Source organism: Xiphophorus maculatus, chromosome 3 (assembly GCF_002775205.1).
Source record: "Xiphophorus maculatus strain JP 163 A chromosome 3, X_maculatus-5.0-male, whole genome shotgun sequence".
NCBI lineage: Eukaryota > Metazoa > Chordata > Actinopteri > Cyprinodontiformes > Poeciliidae > Xiphophorus > Xiphophorus maculatus.
Genome location: NC_036445.1, coordinates 7,880,763 through 7,904,815, shown reverse-complemented (window position 1 = coordinate 7,904,815; position 24,053 = coordinate 7,880,763). Strand labels below are relative to the sequence as shown.

General features: G+C 36.2%; 1 protein-coding gene across 1 annotated transcript; it reads right to left on the bottom strand.

Annotated features, from left to right (window-relative positions):
* Window positions 1-1,684: 1,684 nt before the first annotated feature.
* Window positions 1,685-22,925, bottom strand: LOC102233905 (septin-7). The gene is made up of 15 exons (XM_005799427.2): window positions 22,817-22,925; window positions 21,342-21,343; window positions 20,269-20,371; window positions 17,057-17,163; window positions 14,637-14,737; window positions 14,420-14,554; window positions 10,248-10,365; window positions 9,228-9,320; window positions 9,020-9,116; window positions 8,823-8,874; window positions 7,384-7,512; window positions 6,949-6,969; window positions 4,435-4,570; window positions 3,983-4,125; window positions 1,685-3,048 (listed from the first exon to the last, which is right to left on the bottom strand). The coding sequence occupies exons 1-15, from the start codon at window positions 22,818-22,820 to the stop codon at window positions 3,009-3,011; spliced, it is 1,281 nt and encodes a 426-aa protein (XP_005799484.1). The 5' UTR covers window positions 22,821-22,925; the 3' UTR covers window positions 1,685-3,008.
* Between the last annotated feature and the right edge of the window lie 1,128 nt (window positions 22,926-24,053).

The following is a 24,053-nucleotide window of genomic DNA, read 5'->3' as shown; positions in this document are numbered from 1 at the left end:
GTCAAATAACAATAAATAACTCATATAATAATTATTGAAGTGTGTCATTAATTTATTAAAACTCTTCACTCTCCATAGATCTGTCTTTTGATCCGTCTTTAAATAATATGTTAATTGCTTTTTAAAAATGTACAATAAAGTTGTGTAAAATACACTTTTATTTTTGATTAAATTATGCAAATATAAATCAAGAGATCTTAATTAAATGTTCATCTTTTGTTTCATTTAAATGTAAATCATGAATAGTATTTATCCATTTGATTATATACTGAAAACTAATGATCTTTCTTCCATTAAACAGTTAAAACTCAATCAGCACGCAAATGTAAGCGCCGCCATGATTTATTTTTGATTTTAAAAACTACAAAAATTGATTGAACTATGTTTAAATCTTTGTTTTTACCTCCATCAGAGCATAAATTTCAAACTCTTGTAAGTCTGAAGGGCAAAAGGAGCTCCAAATATGAAGGTTATATGAAGTTGCCGCACATCAGTTACTAGGTAAATTACAGCAGATAATTTACCTAGTAACTGATGACGTTCTCTCTGCAGAAGCGCCGTGAACAAGATGACATCAGGGAAGGAAATTAACTGTTTTTCACTTCACTTTCGAAACTGATTTTTGTTGAACATTATTTTATTCAATTGTAAAATGCAGTATATTGTTAAAACACAGGTGCATCTCAGTAAATTAGAGAGCAAAAAAGTGCTCATCTAATACAAAAAGTTCAACTTTTAATACAGATTAATGGTGAATTAAGAGTTTGTTATATTTTTTGTTTATGGCTTACAGTCACTGAAAAAAAAACAAGAATACAGCTCCTCAAAGAAATAAAATATTACATAATTGAAAAAGAAAAGACTTTTGGCACCCAAAGCAGTTAGGGTAAACCACTAGACTCATTGCAAGAGATGAGCTGTTCCATTAAGCATGTTAATGGAAAGCTGAATGGAAGGAAAATGTGCACTTCCTTAGCATCTCAGCAGTCACAGGTTTATCAACATACTTTTCAGTAGGCCGTTAAGTTCTTTATTCATGTAATATTCTTTCATTAGCTGTAAGTCATAACTGAACATTTTATTTTGATTTGAATTATTGAAAAACTTTACATTATATTTTTATCTGCTGAAATACACCTCTACTGGACTTATTATGCCTCCTTGAACCGGTTGCAAAATCCCTAAGGGCAATAGAAAAAAACATGTTCATTACAAAAACAATCTTCAGTTAAGATATTAGTCTGTGAATTTTGAGACGTCCCAGGGCGTCTTGTCACTTTAAATCCATATAAACTGCTGCTGGCCACAATCCCCAACTCAACGTTTACGGCTGCACAATTATAGAACTGTACATCTTTTAAAAGCAGAAATATTTAAGTTCTTTTATAGCAAGTCAAAACAAAACACTTTTCTTTTCCAGCAGCCTTTGCACAGGGCATACAGCGGTAAAACCAGCTGACTAAAGGTGCTGGAGCTCCACGTAACTTGCTAGGTGACAGGCTAGGCCCGGCTGGGGTTGCTAGGTAACGCTGCAGCGCTCGTCAAATGTGACTTGACAATCAACGGCTCTTTTTTTTCAGACACCGAAAACCATGAATTTATTTTTTCAAAAACAGCTGGGTAGTTTTCCTTAAAGCGTTTGGGATTTTTCCAGAAGCAGCTGAGACCAAAATGAAAGCATTAAAACGTTCAAAAATGTTTATTCTGCACGCCAAGTCCCCTTTGAACAACACAGGTACAATGACGACATCTAGCGGTGAGTCATGAAAACACACTGCTAAAGCGTCACAACCGGTCAAAACGAGTTCATAATATAGCCGTAACAAAACCATCACACTTGTAAATACCATCACATGTTTATTAAGTGACATTGTACATTACAAATGAAAAATAAAATTAAAAATACAGATGGAGTACATAGCCAAAGCAAATGTGGTGTTGACTCTTCATTTCCCACTGATCCGTTTCCACAGTGACGCCAATTTATCTTTTCAAAGCCCCCATGGGACTTTTACACAACTTCAACAGAGAACTCTGTTGTCAGTCTGTGAGAATTTGCTAAACATACAAAAGTTATTACTTCAGCTGGCTGGCTCGGTATATATATAAAAATAAACTAAAGTGAAATATAACACTTATTATAAATGGTGGTCCAAGGCTAGAGGAAACAGCTAAACACGGAGGAAAAAGAACTTGTTACACTTCAGAATAAAATGAATTTTAGCCATTTCTTAAAAGTCTATAAAAAGGCCCAAGGTGCATGCTATGTTTTCTCTTGATCTCAGATTTATTTATTTTTTTATCGGTGTTTTTATTCAAGAGACGTTTGTTTGCAGATTTCAATAAAAAAAAAAACAAAAAAAAACTTCTTTTATTGTGTGAGATCTGATTAATTTTCCAAACACTGTTTCTTTCTTGTAAACATGAAATTAAAGAAAAACTTGATTGTTCAACTGTCAAACATAACTCACGAGAATTTGTTTTCGTCTTTGCTCTCCATAAATCTGTACACAATGGTCATTTAAAGCCACCTTGGGGATGGAAACAAAAATAAAGAGCAGTAGCCAAGGGTGGAGACAGTAGTTGAGTTATAACAACAACAATAATAATAACATCAATAATAATAATAATAATTAAAAATAATAATGTGGGTTTGGCCTTACTGAAGGGGAGTTTTTTTCCTGTTGTTAAGGTAAACACATTCCTTAACGATGATGAGTCCTGGGCAGTGAGAAGGAGTTCTGGCTGTACACGCAAACCGCACTCTGACCTCTGGCTTGAATAAAAAATAAAAATAAAAGAAAGAAAGAAAAAAAACTGGCCCGAGTGTTACCTCTATTGGCTGGGAGCAGGAAGAGCACAGGAGAGAGAGAAAACAGGAAAGAGGAGAAGAGATGAAGGTGGGAGTAATGGGTGGAGTCAGAGCGCCACATTCAGGTGTTCTGACCGGCAACGTTGGCAAATCAAAAATAACTGGAACTGGGCTGGTCCCGTCCCGCCGACTGTCTTTAGAAGATCTTTCCTTTCTTTTTGTTTTTCTCCAGAGTCCTGCAACACAAAAACAAAACGATCAGATTAATCAGTTGTTCAAATAATCGTCAACTAATTTAGTAATCGACTAATCTTTAACTGGTGTGAACCGACTCAAAAACCAACATTCTTAGATGAAAAAATAAGCCAAAAGTGTACAAAAGAAACAATAAATTTTGCATTTAAAATAATAATTAAAAAAAACATTCTTTGTCTCTAAATATGTTCAACCCAAAACTCCTCAAGTGGAGATTATTTTTCTTGCTTTGTTTTCTAAAAACAAAATTAGAAACGGACTATCAGGGCTAGGCCACAAGAATTTTTGTTTTGTTTGAAGGCCATAACAAATTGTGGCTCCTCAAAAACAAAAAATGTCTACCGTTGTTTGGAAATTTGCTGATTAGTCATAATATTAGCAAAAAAAAGAAGCATTTTTACCAGAACAACATCTTGAATTAAGAGAAAAAAGTAATTTTAATCAGAACAAAAGTTTCTGACATGACCAGCATAGTTTGTGTAGATCTTTCTTCGAAATGGACTCAGTTGTTTGAAGAGTCGTTCCAAAGTCCTGGAGCTGATAATGATTTCATGTGATAAAAGAAGTATTTTCTTATCTGTAACATTGATACCATAAATGTTACAGATAACATTTGTAACATTACAAGATGCTCAACATTCCTGTTTAATTTTTGGTAATTTTTTGTGTTGGCGTTCTCGTTACGAAGATATTCGTATTATTAATATTTAACATCTTGGATGGAGTTGTCGACTAATAAGAAATTTCCCCTTGGTGATCAATAAAGTATATTCTATTCTAATTTAGATACTAAAACAAGATATAAAGTCCAGAAAGTCAAAAAAAATTTTCATTCTTAATTTTAATTTTCCCACAGTTGTGAGAAAACCAATCATGAACTCAAACCCCAGACCGTAGTGTAGTAGGTATCTGTACCTGGAGGCCTCCATCTTCTGCTGCTCCAGCCGCTGTTGGAGCTCCCAGTTTGACCTCTCATCCTCGAAGACGCGCCTCTTCTCCTCCAGCTCCTTATGTTGAGCCTCCAGGTTCTTCTTCATCTGCTCGTGACGCCGCTGAAGCTGCAACAGTAACAGATGAAAACACACTTAACTTTCCTCCTAAGAAGGTTGATCAAATAAAGTTTCAGCTGGTAAAGGTCCTTCTACAAGCAAGAAAAACTTTTTTAGTTTGCGTGACTTTAACCAGACATGTTGCACTTGTATATGGCTCCAACTGTAGGTGACGCTTTCCAAATTCAGGTTTGTAGTCAAGTGTTAGATTGAACTTTACTACAAAACTGTGCAGTTTGAATTTCAATAGGGAACTCAAGCACTTTCCAAACCTTGGAAACACCTAACTGAAATCCAAGCTGTGTGTGTGTGTGTTACCTCTGCCTCAGAGTCTTTGAGCTTCTGCACCTTCTCCTTGACTTTCATCTCGAACACCTGCTCCATCTCCATCTCCATCTTCTTCATCTTGGCCACATGCTCTCGCCTCTCCTCCTCCATCTGGGCCAGGGGACTCCTGCGGAGCGGCCGCACACAAAACGTCAGACAAGCAGCTCAGACATTCAAATCAGCAAGAACAACTAATGTCTACCAACCAGTAAAGTCATGGACTAACAAAGACTTCCTGTCGGGTTTCAGAGAAATCCCAGGGATTTCCTGCTGAAATTTTTAGTCAGATTTTATAATTATCAATATTTTCTAAATTAAAAAATAGCTTTTGGTGTTCATTATAGGATTGATCAATTTCACTGCAAAAACAAAATCTTACCAAGTATTTTTGGCCTAGTTTTTAATTTAAATATCCATACCACACTTGAAATAAAAGAAAACTGGCTTACAAGTAATTTTTCAGCAATTTATAGAAGCTTGTTTTAAGTCAACAATTTCATTAATATTGATGAAAAAGTTCTAGTTCCACCAGCAGATTATTTTATTTATAACAAGACATTTTTTCCATGTTATAAGTGTAATCGACTATTAAATTAACATATTCCTCAACATCTGCATAAATTGTGGAGCTAGGTTTAAGGTTCTGTTTGTCTTGTTGTGTCAATCTTCAACATGGATGCTAAAATGTCATGGAACTTGTTTTATAAAAGTTACAGCATCCAAATCGACACCACATTTTGATAAAGTACAGAAACCTAAAATTCAGCCTTTTGAAAAACATTATCTTGCTTCTCCACAGACACCCAACAGGAAGAGGAGGAAGCTACAGGAAAAGCTTCAGATTGAATCCAACAAGACAGGAACTGGAAAAGAACCACGAGGCATATTGGAGGAAAACAGTGGGCCAAAGTTAACACCAGTGTTAGTAGCAGTAGTTTATTATTAAATGTTAGTAAGAGCTAGGGCTGGACGATATGGGTAAAAAATAAAATCTTTTGATTTTTTTAAAATATCAGATCTGATTTAAATTGATTTTTTTATTCTCAGTTTCTTTTCTAAAAAGAGAAAATTACAAATGTCAGGAATTTTTTTTTTTTTTTTAATTATCCGTTCTTTCAGTTGTGCTACTGAGAATTTGTGTTCAACTATGAGAATATAGCCATAACATTAGTAGGATAATATTAGCAGAATTTTACCAGAACGCCTCAAAATTAAGAGACTTATAAAAATCTGACGTAAACACTACAGTTAGTTTTTTCCCCCAAAAAATACTTGTTTCAGAGTTCTGTGGCTAATAATAATTTAATGCTGGTGTGTTTAAAGATTAAGTATTTCCTTACACCAAAGTATAGCTTCACAAGATGCTCAATAATTTTTTGTGTAGGACTTTAATAAAAAAAACCTTCTCATGGTCTAAGCGTTTCATATTAGTGGATAAATAGTTATTGATCAGTCTTTTGTTTTAAATATTTGAAATACTACCAAACTTGTGCCATGACCTCCTTTTAAACTCAGTTTTCACTTCACTCCGTTGTTTTTTAATTTTAAGCAGTTATGAGGCCCGATGGCGGCGAAACTTTAAACTGCTACTGCCAGTTACTCAGCAGGTTGTTGCTAGGTAACCAACGTTAGAGGGGAACTTGAAACTGCTTCATCTTACCCAGCAAGTCGTTGCTAGGTAACCAAAGAGCGAGAGAGTTGATTCCACAAATTTTTCTCAGCTAGCCGTGAGAGGCTGAGCAGCTAAATCTGCCTATAACTCCCAGAATGCTGTGCGGTTCTGGATCAGAGTTCAGTGAATATTTTCTATATTGATATTAATTATGCGTATATCGCGATATATATATTGCTATTGATTTATTGTCCAGCCCTACTATAAACAATGGAAACCAAATGAGTACAAAAAAAAATCCAGATTTTCCAAAAATTAAATCTTATAAAACCAAAAATTTGATCTAATTGATAAAATTGATTCATCGCCCAGCCCAGGCAGAAGCCAACCCAAAATTGGGTGAATTGCTGTTTAGACATTCAAAGAAATGCTGTGAAATATGAGGAGCGGTTGCCTGGAAAAGGAGTTAAAAACTTTACAGTAAATAAAAGTAGACTGTAAAGTTACTATGAGAACCCTTGCTGAACAACTTCACAGTTTTGTAATCTTTTAAAGTAGTTTTCAGGTTTTTTGAGTTGGTTTTTGTCTCATTTAGAGAGGCAACCACTCCAGACATTTCATGGGTCGACCTTGATTGTCGACAAACAGAGCTCAGTCAGCAGAGTCTGCATTGCAAATGGAAAGAGTTTGTGCCTTAGAAAAACAATTAAAGCACCCCAACCCTGTGTGGAGAACATGAATTTTTAGGAAACAAAACAAACCAGTTTTCTTCCCACAAAACATGAAAGTAAAACATCTGACAGAAACAAGTGAAGAGGAGAAAACCTCTGAAGGAGCAGAGAGGAAGGGTGGCGACAGCTCAAACAAATGAGGTGAATAAGATGTTCACTTACATTCCGTCAACTGTGTCCATACTAAAAAAAAAAAACACACACACAAACACACACACAGCATGCAATGATGAGGTCATGCGCTTGAAACAAAAACACTAAGTCATTAAATGCAATGTGTGACATGGAGCTAATTTCTTACTGCAAATGGAAAACAGAAAAAGTTAACAGCAGTGCTCACATATCTAGCTGTGTGTTAGAATCAGCAGTGTGTTACCTGGAGTCAGTTAGCTTAAACGGTTAGCTGTTCGATTGTGTTTTTCGCTATAGCAAAACTTATTATATGCAAAAAGCATGAGTTAGCAGCAACAAAAACCGTCTCAAACCTCAAATACTGGCACCACGTTTCACCTGGAAACTTGCTCAGGTCCAGAACATGACTATAAGCTTCTGATTTAGGTAAAACCAGCTGGGTAATGCAGTGAAACTGGGACTTACTTGGTGGACAGCTGTCCTTTTGCTTTGTTGTTGTCCACTCCGTTGTAGGTGACAGCGGCCAGCTTCCTGCTGCGGTAGTTTTCATAGTGGACGTTGTTGGTCACGTCCTTCAGGTCCTGCATGTGAGTCCTGGCAACAGAATGTTAATACGATTTACCGTATTTTCTGGACTATAAGGCGCACTTAAAAACCTTTAATTTTATCAAAAAAAATGACAGTGCCCCTTATATATTGTTCTGGAGTAAAACAGCGCCCTCTAGTGAATTAATATGGATTAATTCTGACTTACTGACCTCTAAGCGACTTTGTGTGGTACATGGCGCTCTGTCAAAATGTTTTAGTTACATTACGACTACTATAGTCAGCGGAGTAAACATACTGTGTTTTGACTGACTGACTTATCTGACTGTTTTGTTTTGCTTAAGGCGCCTTATAGTCTGGTGCACTTTATATGTGAAAAAGGATCAAAACTAGACCAATAATTGAAAGTGCGCTTTATAATCCAGTGCGCCCTATAGTGCGGAAAATACGGTAATGTTAATATATTTGGAGGTCATTATTTGAAATAACACAAGAAAAAAAAGCAACATTCAGTGTTTCTTTTCCCATATTTTAGACTCAAACTTGATTTTTTAGCCCATATTGGTCAAATCTTTTCCGACAATAAAATTCAAGCATTATCAGAGAGTTTTCAAACTATTTCAGTACCACACTTTAGAGATAAAAACAATACAAATGAACTGAAAAAAGACAGTTTCAGTTCACTATTAAATGATGTAATTTGTTACTGTTACTAATATGTTTTGGTAGTATTTTACAGTCTACTGCAGGGACAAGGTAAACTAAAATATAATAAAAATGTTATGTTTTAAAACCTATATATCAGGTCTGAAAACAAAACACTAATTTAACAAAATAATAATAAATAAAAAATCTGCAGTTTCAATAACTACCCTGTAAAAGACAAAGGTCTTATATTTTACAAGTTACAAAAAAAGTCCTAAAAAATTGCAAAGTTTTCTGGCATTTAGCAAATATAAATAATTTTGGTAATTCTTACTGACCTAAAACAAGGAAAGTTTGGTCTGATTTAACTTCAGACAGTAAGAAAAATTGTATTTCTTATTAAATCTACACAATTAGATTTTTAAAATTATGGTTTTAACTATAAGTAACGTTTTCCATATTTCCAACATTAGACTGCACTTTATTATGCAGTTTGAATTTCAAGCACTTTCAAGGACTTCATACAGAAATCAAGGACTCTCCATACCTTGAAAACACCTAACTGAAATTCAAGCATTAGTAGTACTAGTGAATAATTTCTTCATCATAAAATTTCTACATAAAATTCCCCTCAATATGTATACAAACATCTCTTTGACACCTTGAACAACCTAAATAACCTTAACAAAACGGTCTTCCTGTAGCTTCAGTACCTGATGAGCATGTCCCTGAGGATGGTGAAGTCACAATGGTCGCTGTTTTCAACTAACAGGAAACAATAAAACATTTGTCATTAAACTATCAGGGTTAAAAAAAAAAGCCCAAACAACTTTAGATACCAAATATCTTGTTAGAATATGATAAAAGTTAGTTTTGATCACATTTTTAATGTTTAACTAAACAGTCTCACCTTCTGCAACTCCCCAGGGGTATTGTCTTCCCCTCACCCTCTTGCCGTTCACCTCGATGATGGTGTTGCTTCCCACCACAGCCAGCGGCAGCTTGTCCTGGATGAAGAAAGCGATTAGTCAAAACAAGCTATTAGAAGCACAGAAATGCGAGTTTGCATCACTGCTACACTCTGATACACAGGCATGAGGATTTTGCAGAGAACGTACTTTAATTTTCTTCACCAGCCTGTTCTCCTCTTCGTCGTCCGTCTCAGGAAACTCGTAAATCTTGATTTTGTGCTCTTGGATTTCTCTCATGATCTAGATGTAAAATGGACCACGTTAAAGGCAGACACCTCTGAGGCGGTACTTATACTTTCATAGATTTTTTTTGACACATTTTCTCAAGTTTGAGGAAGTTAAGCAAGTCTGTCACATTGCAATGTTTTACTGTATTTGTTTATGTATCTACTGTTATGTATGTATAAGTTTTATTCACATACATCCAAGTTCCTTTTTGGATGTCTTTTTCCACAAACTTGGAAAAACTTCTTTTATGAAACAATAAAATGAGGAAAGAAGCTTTGAAAACTGGCAGCCATATGTTAACTCTTTGAAAAAAAGCTCAGAAATGTAAAAAAAAAATTAATTAAATAAAATGTATTGAATGTATTTATATTTTCAAAGCATTGCTGTCAACTATAATAACGATTTTACTACAGCGGAAGTAAATTTGCTCCAACAGGTAGAGTTTGTCTTGAAAGTCGCTGTAGAGTAAATAATATTATAACATTTTTATAAATATTGCAAGGCTCTGGATTAATGATGCAAATAATTAAAAAGTTATTAAATCAAATTTAGTTCCCAACAGATTAAACCTTCTTTTAGTGTTGTAGTTTGGCCACCTTTCAGTTAGTTGTTAGTCGAGTGATAAGATCAATCAACTTTAGTTGAATTCATTAATCGATAACTCGCGTCTTACAGTCATGCAGCATTTTTATTTGGAGAAAACCTGTTTAGATGAGTTTGTATTTAAGTTCCACTGCAATCTGAACCCAAACTTAACAAGTTTCTTTACAATAAGTCACAGAAAGGAAAACCACCAGCGTAACCAGATATCAATGTAAAGATAAACAGCTGCTACACTAAACTGATGTCGCTTTGTGATGAAAAACATTGGGTCCGTACCAAAGAGCGTTATTTAGAGGGGGGTTTTTCCCTCTGCCTGCAGCTGTGGAAACCACTGACCTGCTTCTTGAACTGTTGGCATTCCTCTGGGGTGAGAGTGTCTGCTTTGGCGATCAGCGGGATGACATTGACTTTTTCATGCAACCGTTTCATGAACTCGATGTCCAAGGGCTTCAGTCTGCAGAAACATGAAGTTGCAACCATTTTATCTGATCAACTGTGCCAAATCATCAGCTTTGTGCAGCCTACACTGCAAAAACACAAAATGTTACCAAGTAATTTTGGTCTAGCTTCTAGTGCAAATATCTTAGTACACTTTAAATAATACTTAACTAACTTAGTGTCAGTTTAAATGACTTTTCAGCAAGATATAGGATCTTGTTTTAAGTCAATAATTATTTAATATTCATGAAAAACTACCAGTTTTATTGGCAGATAAATTCACTTATAACAAGACATTTTCCTCAACCTATAAGTGAAGTAATCTACCAATTGGACAAGTACTTTTTCATCAATATTTAGGACTCAAAACAAGATCCTATATTTTGCTGAAATTACTTATAAGTTAGTTTTGTCTTATTTCAAGTGTGCCAAGATATTTGCACTCGAAACAAACCAAAAATACTTGGTAATATTTTGTGTTTTTGCAGTGTAGATCATAAAACAAAATCAATCTTCTCTTGTCTCATTGAAGGACGGCTTTCGGGTTTATGAAAGAAGACAGTTTCTTGGAAACACTTGGAACAAAGATAAAACGACTTAAACCAAATAAAGAAGTCTGTCTGATGTTTGCTATGTCTATGAAACGACCTTAAAGTCATGAGAAAGAACTGCTGTTCTCAGCTGGAAAAATAACATTTGACAAGGCCGTATTATTGAGTTACAGCTTTGAATTTGTTTTACTTATTTCTAAAATTTGATTTTCTTTTAATCTGCGTGCGGCTGCAGTAGAAATGTCTCAGAGTTAAAATCTAACCAACAGCTGGAGTCAAAGTTTCAAGAGGTTGATGGTGAAATGTCCAGCATTCAACTATAAATCTGGATAAAACAGATTTATTGTCAAAAAACTTCTTGTAGCAGCAACAAAACGAATACTTAGTATCTCATCTCAATGAATTTACTAAATGCTATAATGCACTGAAAAAGAAAATGGTCACAGCTAGCTCATCTACATTGTCACTGCCTTGTTGCAATTTTCCATTACATAAGATGTTTTTGAACACTTTATGAAGATTTAAGTAAATCCACTATATAAGATTTTTTTCTCTCTTTTTATTCATGTAAAGCACTTTGAACTGCCTTGTTGCTGATAAAGTGCTATATAAATAAAACTTCCTCCTCTTTCAAAATCAAAAGAATCAAACTAAAATTGGATGAAAAATGTATCATTTTGATAATTGACTAATAATTGACTAATAATAATTAAATGACTAATTTAACTGAATTTCAAAATAATCATCAACTAACTTAGTAACCGATTAATCGTTAACTGGAGTATACAAACTCTAAAACAGGCCATTTGCTGAAAGTACAACACAGTCAGAGCAGTAATTAAATAAAAACTATAAATATTTTGCATTAAAATAAAATGCCCAGTTTTAGCTTCACACGGTAGACCTCTCACAATAATAGATTTTGCTGGACGATAAATTATCCAAGAAGTTATTGCGGTAATCGATAAAATTGTTGCTTTGACCATTCTCAAGTAATATGACGGTTGAGATAAATAAACTTTAAATTCTGATTAATGTTTAACACTGGAACTGGAAGACATTTTAAATACCCAAAATAAATACATAAAACAACAGAAACAAATGAAATGAATTATCAAGTCTATGAAAGCAAAATTATCCTCATAAAAAGGGCTAATTGAAACTAAAACACCAAACTGAAAACTTTTGTTATCCAGTTTTTAGTAGAAAGAAAAAAACATAAGCTAAGCAAATGGAAAATATTGAGTTTGTTTTAATTTATAATGCGATTAACTCATTTATTGCTTATGTATAAAAATACATATTAATCAGTTAATCCAAAAACTAATCAACAGATCAGACTTACACTGTATTGAAGTTCAGCAGAATCTTTAGAAGTATTTACTTTTAGCTGCTAGAAATGATCAGGTGTTCACTAAAGCAATGCTGTGTTGTTGCATTTCAGGCACTAAAATGTTTATTTTCTTATTTGAAGGCAACAGGCGTTGTTTTGCAGCGGGTCGGTCAGTGTGTTGCTATGAGAACCGCCAGCTGCTGCGAGGAGGGGATGCTCCCTGACAGCATACGGTGCCCATCCTCCAGTAATAAAGTAATGCTTGTGTGGGTACAGAGCGCAGCCTTGTACAAACAAAATGTTCCCGAGAGGAGAGACAGACTGAGAGGACCGAGACGACAAGGACAGAAACAGAGCAGCGTCTTTTCACTCGTCAGTAAAAAAAGACACAGTCGTCAAACAAACGGCGTGAGAACGCAGCAGATTTTATACATGAAATCTCAGTAAACAATATTTTTAAAAAGCGGTTATTATACACTGACATTTTATTAGGGGAAGGAAGTAAGCACTTATTTGACAATTAGAATAAATTAAATTAAGATAAAGACTAGTAGCTAGTAGCTTGTGAAGCATCATAATTAAAAATCCTGTTGTTTCTTTATCAAGGCGATCTGCATCATCTGTTTGGCGTTTTAGCAGCACAACCAAACCTTCCAACTCCCTTTACCTTTCTACAGCGTCTCAGTTTTTCACCTCTGTTTAACAAGACAGACCGAGAACCTGACAATGTAACTACTGTTCAGTCCAGGAGGAGTTGGTACAGCAACAATATAGTGTTTTGCTGAAAATATTTAAAGTTAAAGTGGTGAAGTAGCTAGCACTCTGTTAGCCAAACAAACACAAACTTGATTTTATGAGTTTTGGGAAACAACCGACCAACTTTCATTGCTCCATTTCTTTACTCATTTTCTACGCAGTTCTCACTCCCTACATGTTTCTGGTGCCACACTGCAAAAACACAAAATCTTACCAGGTATTTTTGCTTGTTCTAATGGCAGATAAATTAACTTATAACATGGGAAAAATGCCTGGCTGGAAGTTAAATAATTTGCCATAGGAATAGTTACTTTTTCATCAAAATTAAGGAATTATTGACTTAAAACAAGTCCCTATACCTTACTAAAATTTTACTTGTAGGTTAGTTATGTCTTAGTTCAAGTTTGCTACGATATTTGCAACAGAAACTACACCAAAAAAACTTGCCAAAATTCTGAGGTTTTGCAGTAAAGTTAAATTATCTACTTCTTTTCATTTTCTTGACTAAAAATTAAAAAAAATCTGACACTTTAGCATCTTAAAGGTGACGTAGTATGTTTCCCTAAGCAGGTTAGAACTGGCCTATTGGCTGTACAAAACATGTTCATCACATGTTTTGCATAAAATAATTCTTTCACAATGAGACTCAGTCTGATCAGTTCTACGTATTTTGAGCTCCTTTCACTTTAAATCCAAATAAGCTGCTGCTGGCCACGCCCCCAACGCAGCTCTCACATGAAAATGGCTGCAAACAGATGGGCACCAACCTTAACAACTGACCAAATGTGCTGGAGATTAGCTTGTGTTGTTGAAAAACGGGAAGATCTCCACAGCAGTTGCTAGGTAACGGGCTGGGCTTAGCTGGGTTTGCTAGGTAAAGCCTCATTTTCCACACACCGCAAAACTAATTTATTGCCAAAAACGGCTGGATGTTTTTTCAAGTGTGTGGAGAAGCAGCTGAGACCCAAGTGGAAGAACAAAAGCGTGCAAAATGTGAATTTTCACTCACAAGAGAAAAATGGCTGCAAACAGATGCACAATTATATAACCTTACATCTTTGAAAAGCATGAGTGGGTCCTCCTGTACAACCAACAGGAAAGCAACAAGTAGTTTCTGGATGGTAAGTTAACAACAAGACACTTGCCCTCTCCTGTAGCCATTGAATAGCACATACATAAAACCAGAAGTCATGGAGCCCAACTTGGCAGTGCTGGGCTTGTCGAATGTGCCTTAACATTAACGGGAGGTTTACGCAACGACTCATTTTACAAACACCAAAAAAATGCCAAAAAAGCTCCTCAGACCCAAATGGAAGCACAAAAACATGCAAAATGTGAAATTTGCAAAAGAGGTCCCACTAAATGATTTTGTGGTAAAATTCTCATGAATAATTAACAATGAGTCTTCTGAAATCCTCCTCTAAACTCACCCGTGTCCGGAGGGAGCGATGAAATAAAGGCAGCAGTGGATCCGGCTGTCAGGCATCTGTCGTCTGTTCACCCGTGATTCTGAGTTCAGGTAGTCTTCAAACTTGCTGTCTATGTGGTCGATGATTGGCTGCCAGCTGAAGATGAGAAGTTGTGCGTCACGTTGCTGAAGCGTGATAAATGTTTAAATAATGTGTGAGCAGACGAGGCGATCCTCACCAGTTGCTGTTGTCAACGGCATCTCCGAACCCCGGGGTGTCGACTATTGTGAGCAGCAGCTGGACGCCTCCTTCCTTTATTAAGACTTTAGATTGCTCCACCTGCCGCAGGAAAACAACAGATTCAGATGTGAACATGGCTTCTGCTTCTATGATAGATGAACGCAAAGTTCCAGCTAACTGTGATGTGGAAGTAGTCCATAAGATTTTTTTTGCTTTAGTCATAATATTAGCAGAATAAAGACAAAAATATCAAAAGAAAGTTGTAAAATTACTAGTAAAAGTTGTTTTAATGACAGCAAATCTTCAATCAATCAGGATCTGACATTACCAGTTTGATTGATTGTTTCAGATTACAGGAAATTGGGTTGAAAACTGTCTGAAGCATTATTAAAATCTGGAAGGATCGTGGGGAACAATCATGTTTGAGTAATGTAGTGAAAAACAACAGCAGGAAACTCAATGAATTGGGTCTGAACTGCTGCAGCCATAAGAAAACCACTAATCAGTGATGCTAACTGCAGAAACAGGCTACACTTAGCTACCTCTTCCAGATTAATATGTATCATTATTATACACATACAATTCAATCATAGTATACAGCTGTTCTGTTTTTATTATTGGTAAAATTGCTTGTAAACTACCTTCAAATCCAATATATTAAATCCCTACATTAGCAGTAAAACTAATCTGTTTCATCAAAATCAGCTTGTTAAATAGATTCTCTGCCAAAGGTGAGACATTACACCAGATTATCTCTCCAAAACAACCGAACTGCACAATCAGAATCATTACAGACTGAATATTACACCAAGTAGAAAATATTTAGTAGCAAGCAGCATGCAGCAACCTGCCTTCTCATTTAGTTCCATTACTTAACTGCCTAGAGGAACCAGCAAAGCACACAGGCAGCCGGAGAGAGCAATAGTTTCAGATATGAGTCAGACAGAGGGAGCGCCACAGGCGGCAGGCCTCAAAAATCCAAGACCGCATTTAACAAACGGCCTCAAAAACACTCACTGCAGGATCTGTGGAGTCTAATTCCACCCCTTTGAACAGGGAATCCTAACAGGAAGCTTTTCAAAAAACATTCAGTAAATATCTGTTAAATGCAAATGAAATGATTAAGTCTGCTCTAATTTACCATGAGATTAATGGATGTATTGCTTTTGCAACAGGCCTACATAAAACAATGCCTTTTATGCTGACTCGAAATTTTGTTCTGTATACACCCTGTGCATGCAAAATGACAATAAAGTCAGTCTAAGTCTAAGTCTATACACTGTAGAGCTGAATATGACAGGCCAGTTATCTAATGGCTCTTCATCTCAGAATATTTATAATTACGATGGGTTTGAACTGCAACTCTAACTATGATCACATTTCTGTTTTAAAAACAGTTTAAAATGCAAAACAGAAAAGAGCCGAGTCTGAAAATTCGAAGTGATAAAAAACAGTAATAAACTTGTCTACTTTATAACAACTTTCATTATGTTTATCTTTTAGAAATTCCACAGTTGAAAATATTCAACCCAAATTCACACAATGTTTGGTTTACCAGAACCGGAGCGCTTTGCTCACAGATACAGATGTTTTATTTCTGTCTCAGGGGAGACGGCAACGCTCTTTTTGACTCAACAGAAGAAGAAGAAATTAACTGAGAGCACAGAAGTGATTTCTAGCCAGGATGTTACACTGTTTTTGTTCCTGAGAGATAAATTATTAAAATAAGGGAAGCAATAAATCTTCCCCAGACACTGTTTGACAAATGTCCCAATTTTTCTTGTTCTGCCTGTAAGCTGACTCGTAATTTTCTTTGTCTGCTGCATGTTTGGGAATTATGGATGAGAAATTATGTTATGGTTTTGTTTTTGTTACCATTAGAAAAATAAAACTACTCTTCCACTATTGGTTGCAAAAGATAATCAATAAATGCTACATATGACAAAATATACAACACATAGGGAGACATAAAGCTGCCATTACTGACCCAAAAGCCAGTTTGGTTAAAAACATTTATATTTAGGGGAGGGTATTAATCGTGTCATTGATCAAATATTGAGAAGTTTCTTTGCATAATAAGAATTTGATTTATTGTTGTGACTATACATTTCAGTTACTGATGGTAAATTAAAAAAATCTGACAATAAGATTGGAAATATTATTTTTACCATTTTCTCCACCGTTTGTTCCATGAGAGCATCATTATTAATAAATCAATATTTTTCTGCATATTACGAGTAGAAATAAAATATTTATTAAGTATTTGACCTTTCAATCATAAATCAAAGCCAATAAAGGGAAAATGGGTTGATTCTGATATCTGACCAGTTACATGGTGCCAATGTACTCAATATTATGGGTTAGAAAGTAGCAGAAGCAGGCAGGTTTAACTCATTTTAAACACAGAGAGAAAAATACCTGTACAGTCTTTTTGATTCTGTGTGAAGGTCCAGGATACTCTGTTGAATACAGGTCTGTTAGGAACAGCGAGTTAATCAAAGTCGACTTCCCCAGGCCGGATTCGCCTGGAAACAAAAACACAACACTACTATCAGAAGATGCCAACAGAAACGCTAAGCTGAAATGGCTGACATAACAGTCACAAACATGAAGGAGTCTTCATAAATGTTTATGGCTGTTGTCATGAAATGTTATTTGGTAAATAATGACATTTTTAAGGTAAAGTCGCATTAAAACTTGGATTAAAAGTGTCACCTTTGTATTGCTTGTTAAATAATAAAACTTTCAAAGCAAAGTTGATTTAAGCTTGAATTAAGTGTCAACTTTGCATTATTCAGTAAGTAAAGGTGCTTTTAAGGCCAAGGTGCATTAAGACTTGTATAAAATGTGTCAACTTTGCATAATTCGCTAAATAACGACCCTTCTAAAGCAAAGTTAGTTTAAATCTTGCAATAAAAGTGTTAACTTGGATTTTTTTGGTAAATAGAGACACTTATAAAGCAAACTTGCATTAAAACTTGCATTAAAAGTGACAACTTTGCATAACTCAGTAAATAATGAAGCTTTCAAAACAACGTTGCATGAAAGCTAACATTAAAAGTCCACTAAAAGTGTCAACTTTTCTTATTATTTGGTAAAGAATTACACTTTTAAAACAATGTTGCATTAAAACTCACATTCAATCTGCATTAAAAATGGCAACTTTGCATTAAAATTGGCATTATTTACCAAATGGCACTTCATAACAACAGTCAAACATTCATGAAGACTCCTTCGTGTTTATGTCAGGTGCTGTGTCTTATGCACACCCCTTCAAGTAAAGTTTTACCTTAAAATGTTATTTGAACTTCACTGCTGTCTTTCCTCAAACAATCACGGCCATGTGGTTTTCTAGGAATGACTTTAGCCAGATATCTCAATCTATTTGGGTTAAACAGTTAAAGGGCAAGATAAACAACGCAGACAATGGCTCTTGTTATGCGTCACCGACTGGCTGTGTGGTCCCGGTGTTTTCTCAACTCGGCTGACCATTATGTGCCTCGTTTCCAAGCTCCCGGTGAAAAGGATCATTAGTGGAAATGAGCACTGGCGCAGCCTAGTGTGGCTGATGGCCAGAAGTCAATATTTAACCATGCAGTATTTACACCCACAGCTACAGTTAATGGGTAACGTGCTCCCTTCATCTGTAGCGATGGTCCAGGTCTCCGACTGTGTGGATTGGGTACATCAGCCTGGTAAATGCATTAGGAAGTGGCGATAGATCTCTGAAAAGAGCAGCTTGGTAATGTGTGAACAGGTTGCTGGTCACGTGTTTTATGAGCTATGCATAGATGTGCCAGTCACTGATGGCAATGCAGCACCAATCTCTCTTCTTCTTTCGCACCACACAAGTGACACATTGCATGTGGGAACTGCAGGGACATGTGGGCCTGCAGCAAATCAGAGCCAGGAACAGCAGAATATTGCATGCGTGTGCATCTTTTTGTGTGTGTGTGAAAACAAATGTCATGCATTTAAGTATCAGAAAGTCCAGAGGACCCCCCTCTACTGTCCTTGTTGCCATGACATTTATAATCTCAGGGATTATTCTCAAAACAAAGATTTAGTCAAAAACAGAGAACAGGTAGACAAGCACCAATCTGGCTTTTCCAGGCCGACACCGATTTCTTGTTTTCTTTGAAGTCTGACGCATCAATTCAGATTTTTTTATTTTATTCTGAAGATTTTACATCGAAGGAGAAAAATGTAGAGCAGGTTGTTTGATAGAGGTAGTAGTTTTGAATTAGACAGAAAGTAAGTAAATAAAGGTGTTGTTTTATTTGTATTAGATTTAAAATGTAAGGTTGAAACGATTAATCGGATTAATTGTGATGAAACTGAAATAACCATCAACTAGTTTAGCTATCGATTAATCGTTAAGTAGGGTAATTAAGCCAAAAATCTATACAAAAGATAGATTAAGACAAAAAAAAAATTAAGACAACCCCTCCCCCCAAAAAACCCCCTTTGTCCATAAATCTCTTCAACGCAGAACTCTCTAAGTGGAAGTTTTTGCTTCACCCGGTCAAATTTTACTTTTAAAAAAATATGCTTTTAAGAACCTTTTACATCCGATTATTAATGGGTTAATCCCAAAATAATCTACAGGTCAGCGCTATGCTGTATTGATGTTACGTCAAAGTAGAAAGCGCTGAGCTTTTCACGTGTTGAAGTTAGCTGAAGATGCATCCTTTGGTACAAATGATCAAGCGTTTACTAAAGGAATGCTATGTTGTTGCATTTTAGGCAATAAAATGTTTATTTTCTTCTTTAAAAAGGAATGGATTTGTATATTCTTACGTATTTTAAATACTTTATAAAAAACTTAATTGGCTACATAAATAAATCTGCAGAGTGTGGCAATTTCTATAATCATCAGAATAATTGATAGAATAATCCAGTACTAATCATTAGTTGCAGCCTTGTTAAAATGCATTAATGTGAATGTTAAAAATGGTGGCAGTTCTTTATTTTGATTAATTAAATTCAGTATATGGCCTCCTGATCTGCAATCAGAACCAATCAATGGTAATTTGGCCAATTCCACCATCTAACTAACCATATTGATTAAACCATCTCCAAAAGAAAGCAAAATACAAGCGAACTGCTAAAAGACAGTCTATGGTACTGTGGAAATAAGACTCAAACTGCTGTGAACTAAATGCAGCGTTCTTCAGTGGCCTGTTGAGCACAAACTATGTTGGTCCCACCACAGGAAATGGTTGTGACCCTAGGACACGTTTTCCCTCCAAATACGGCTGAGGAACATCTTGGCCCAGAGTCAACAGCCACATCCAGGCATTGAAAGAAAAAAAAAAAAGGAAAAGAAGTGTCCGTTTCTGACTTGCAGAAATGGATAAACCCAAACCAAATGTTTTGCTTTTGCAAGATGGTCTTAAAGGAACCTGACACAGATGAAAAGGGGCAGAAATCCAATCTCCAAAAACGTTTGAGTCAGCATTTAAAACTATTTATGTTCTCTGCACATAAATATGGCTTCACAAACATGCACAGCTATATCGTTCTCTGAAAGACAAACCACATTGAAGGACTTTAAATGCCTTCCATGAGGAACACAATGAGATGATTCAATGAAAAACAGGAGCAAACCGAGGAGAGAGTGTTCTTACCCACAACCATCAGGGTGAACTCAAAGCCCCTCTTCACAGACTTCCTGTACACTTGATTGGGGAGGCTTGCAAAGCCAACGTATCCATCCAGGTTCTTTTGTTGCTGTAAAACAGGATTATTATTAGTCCTGGATGACTGGGGATCAATATTCCTAATGTGATTTGCTGCTCCTAATAGGTTACAGGCTGATTGTTAGGCCTGCAACAATAACCAATTTTTGCTGAACAAAAAATAGTCCCAGAAGTTATTGCGATAAATTATAATATTGTTGTTTTGAGCCCATTTTCAAGTAATATAATGGTAATATTGGCATAATAATGCATTCTGAAAGATCCATGACCTTTAAATTCGAATGAGCATTTAACACTGTAACTGGAAGACATTTTAAATATCCAAAGTAAATAAAACAAACAACAAATAAACAAATTATAAGGTCTCTATAAACAAAAATGGTTAGTTGAGAACAAAGCTAGCCATCTGACAGAAGACTTTTATAATCCAGTCTTTGGTAGAAACAGAGACAAAAAAAGAAAAAGATAAATAACGAAAATAAAAAATGATTAAGCTCATTTTAATCTATAACGCGATTAATTCAGGAGTGTCAAACTAATTTCCGTTGTGGGCTAAATGTCCTTTAAGGACCGGTTGAGGGAGAATGTATTAATAAAAATAACTAATAATTAAAATATTATAACTTTATCTGCACTCAATGAGTACTTCTTAAAATTAAATAATATTTATACAGATAAAAGTGTATTTGATTTAACTAATAAAATGATATATTAGCACAAAACTGTTATCTTGAAGTCTCTTTAGTCTAAAGGGCCTCAGAAATGGTTATGGTGGGCTGGATTTGGCCCGCAGGCCTTGAGTTTGACACATGTTGATTTAGTGATTTATTGCTTATTGTGACAGTATCCCTCTACGCGAAATCTAAGTTACCAAAAATAATATTTAACAAAAACACATGAGTATCATACCTTACATTTTAACAACCGTTATCTATTCATTTTGAGATATTTATCTCTTAAAAGCAGTTAGGTCAAGCAAAAAGCATGATTTCTATACTTACAGCTGCATTGTGCCGATCAGTGAAATGTTGAACGATCCAGTTTCCCCCCAGGTCACAAGAAAAGAGAAAAGAAAAAAATCAATATCAGATCATCTGACAAACAAATGATTCCGGTTCTGTTTTCTAACTCCGGGAGCCTGGGGCAAAGGTATTCATGATCCAAGCAACTGTAGCGGCACAGATATTTGGACCAGAGTTGTATACGTTCCACTCCACTTGCTCCTTTAATGTCAGCAGCACCATAAAGCAAAGGCTGTGCCCTGTTACAGCCTTTTCTTCAAGCCTGTGGCTAGGAGAGGATTTTTGCTTCTTATGCCAGAGCATCTTCTGCCTGCCAACACCAGCCCACTCGTCTCCAGTGCGATTCTGGGACGTGATAATGCTGATTTGTCTACAGGATGTGCAGCTCAGCTTTAGTAGTATCACACTGTTCCTGTTTGTGAGGGGTGGGAGGAGGGAGAGATAATAAATGGGCTCCCAAAGCAGGTAACCTATAGTCAACATGCTCATGATTAACCTAAATGTGAACAGCAATTTCAAATCACAACCGTGTTTCCTTTCCGGTATAATCACAGAGGTCTACTAGAGGAAGTGGAGGCAGGTGGAGGAATCAGTTTTGCTCGTATCTTCATGCAAATGTAGGAGGCCTCGTCTTTACTGAACAATAAATATTAGGTTTCAATTTGAGAATAAACGAGTAAAGCAGATGCAAGGCTCTTATTTACAGACTTGCAACGCAAAGGCGACCAACTGTAAAGTCAAAACATGAACTCTGAGGTGTTAGATCCACTGTAATCCAGATTAGATGGCAGCCCTAACCTCCTTATGTCTAACCTGACATCAGGTCTGACTCTGCCTGCCAAACGCAAATGCTCCAGTCATGTCGGCTTAATCAAAGCAAAGGTCGCACAGGTCCTGAAAATTAATTTCAGTACAAAATGCGGCTCCGGGCACCTAAAGTGGGAGGATTTAATCTTGCAGGAACTCACAGCAGCTCGCAAATGTTTCCTGTCATTTACCCGTAACTTCAGGGCACAAAACTTAGCATCGCATCGAGCAGTTTTACCCAAAATGTGACACTTAAGGAAGCTAGTTATCAAAATGCTGCTTTTTTATGGTGAGCTTCCAAAAGCAGATATGTGTAACTATAAAATTTACATTTTGGTTTCTTATTCAAAGAGCTCATATAGAACAGAGGAGTAGCGCTTGCTAAAATACTTCGCTACAAAGCTAACGACAGGAAATGACACTCCCGTTAGGTTACACAGCGAACATAAGCTAAAGGTTAGCCTGCTAGCATAGCAACCCATCCAAGTGGAGGCGGACTGGGCGTTGGTTGCTCCAACAACTGCCGCAGCTAAACGGCAGCAAATGCTTCAAATAGTGCAGTCGATTCTAAGTAAAACAACAAACACAACAGTTTAGAATTGGGCTTTTTGCTAAACTGTAACCGCAGCTGACAGTGGTAATCTCACCCATAACGTTAACGGTCCCTGCCGCCTCAAACACCGATCATTCACAAGCCGACATTCCCCCTTCTCGCTACTTTTGCTTGAGCTACGCACAGTGAGTCACGTAAGAGCCTTCAAACTCAAGGCAGCTACGATGGAAAAACTGACGTAAATCTACGTGAATGCCAGTAGAGCGGAGACATTGTAGATCTCGTGATATCTTCGTGTTCCTTTGAGTGGAAGTGCGCTCTCGCGATAAGTCACACACCACAACCTTTAAGTTGAAAGAAGCATCACAAAACGGACCAGTTTTATTTAGAAAAGCACTGAAATATTGTTAAAATGTATGTGTAAGCTGTATTTTTCTGTTTTCTTTTAATAACGGCGGTTATTCAAATCAACATTGCTCTAAATAGATGAATAAACCAGATCAAATCTAGAGCCGTATAACGTCGAAATAGCTACAGTGCCTACAGACAGCTGCTAGCGTCAGTTGTACCCATGGCAACGAAGACAATGTAGAAAATTGCCGTTTCTTTTTCTCATGAGATAACATTTAGGACGTCAGCTGTTTCGCAAACATAAAATGTATTGCCTGTAACTCTGGAATATTTCATTTGTATTTAATTTCTTAAAAATAACTATCTGTTTTTACGGAGGTGGAAAAAGGGTAAGAAACCTAACAATTATTAGCTCATCTGACAACAAGACATTTTCGGTAACCGGTTTTATTTTGGACCAAACAGCTAACACTAAAAGTAATTTCATTCGGGGGTTTTTACCCGTTGAAGTGATAAGTGTCTGGCTAAACAGGCTAGATTAAAAAAAAATGTTTGGCTAAATTTAGCTCTTGCTTCATAGGAAAACAAAATGTAAAATGTTGAAAATGTCCAACTTGGCAAAGAAAGTGAGACCAGGACAAAAGTTGCCTCTCAAATATACAGCAACCCAAAGCAAGTAAGACTGGTTATCTCCTCCTCTTGCAATTTTTAAATTTATTTGCCTGATCTGACATGAGCAAATCACCTGATAAGCATGTTTCCCAGGGCATCTTATGATCTCAAGAGGCTCCAGTCCCTGCTTGCCAAAAGCAGCTCCAGACAAGAGGTGAAGAGCAGCACATGATGCCACCCTGAAGCAGCATGTCCTGACTTTCTGAAAATATACATAACAGCTCATTTTTCTCCTGTCAGACCTGCGCTGTAATGTGATCGTTTCTCTGTTTCAGGTGTCAACACTGAGTCACAGTAAAGCAGCCAAC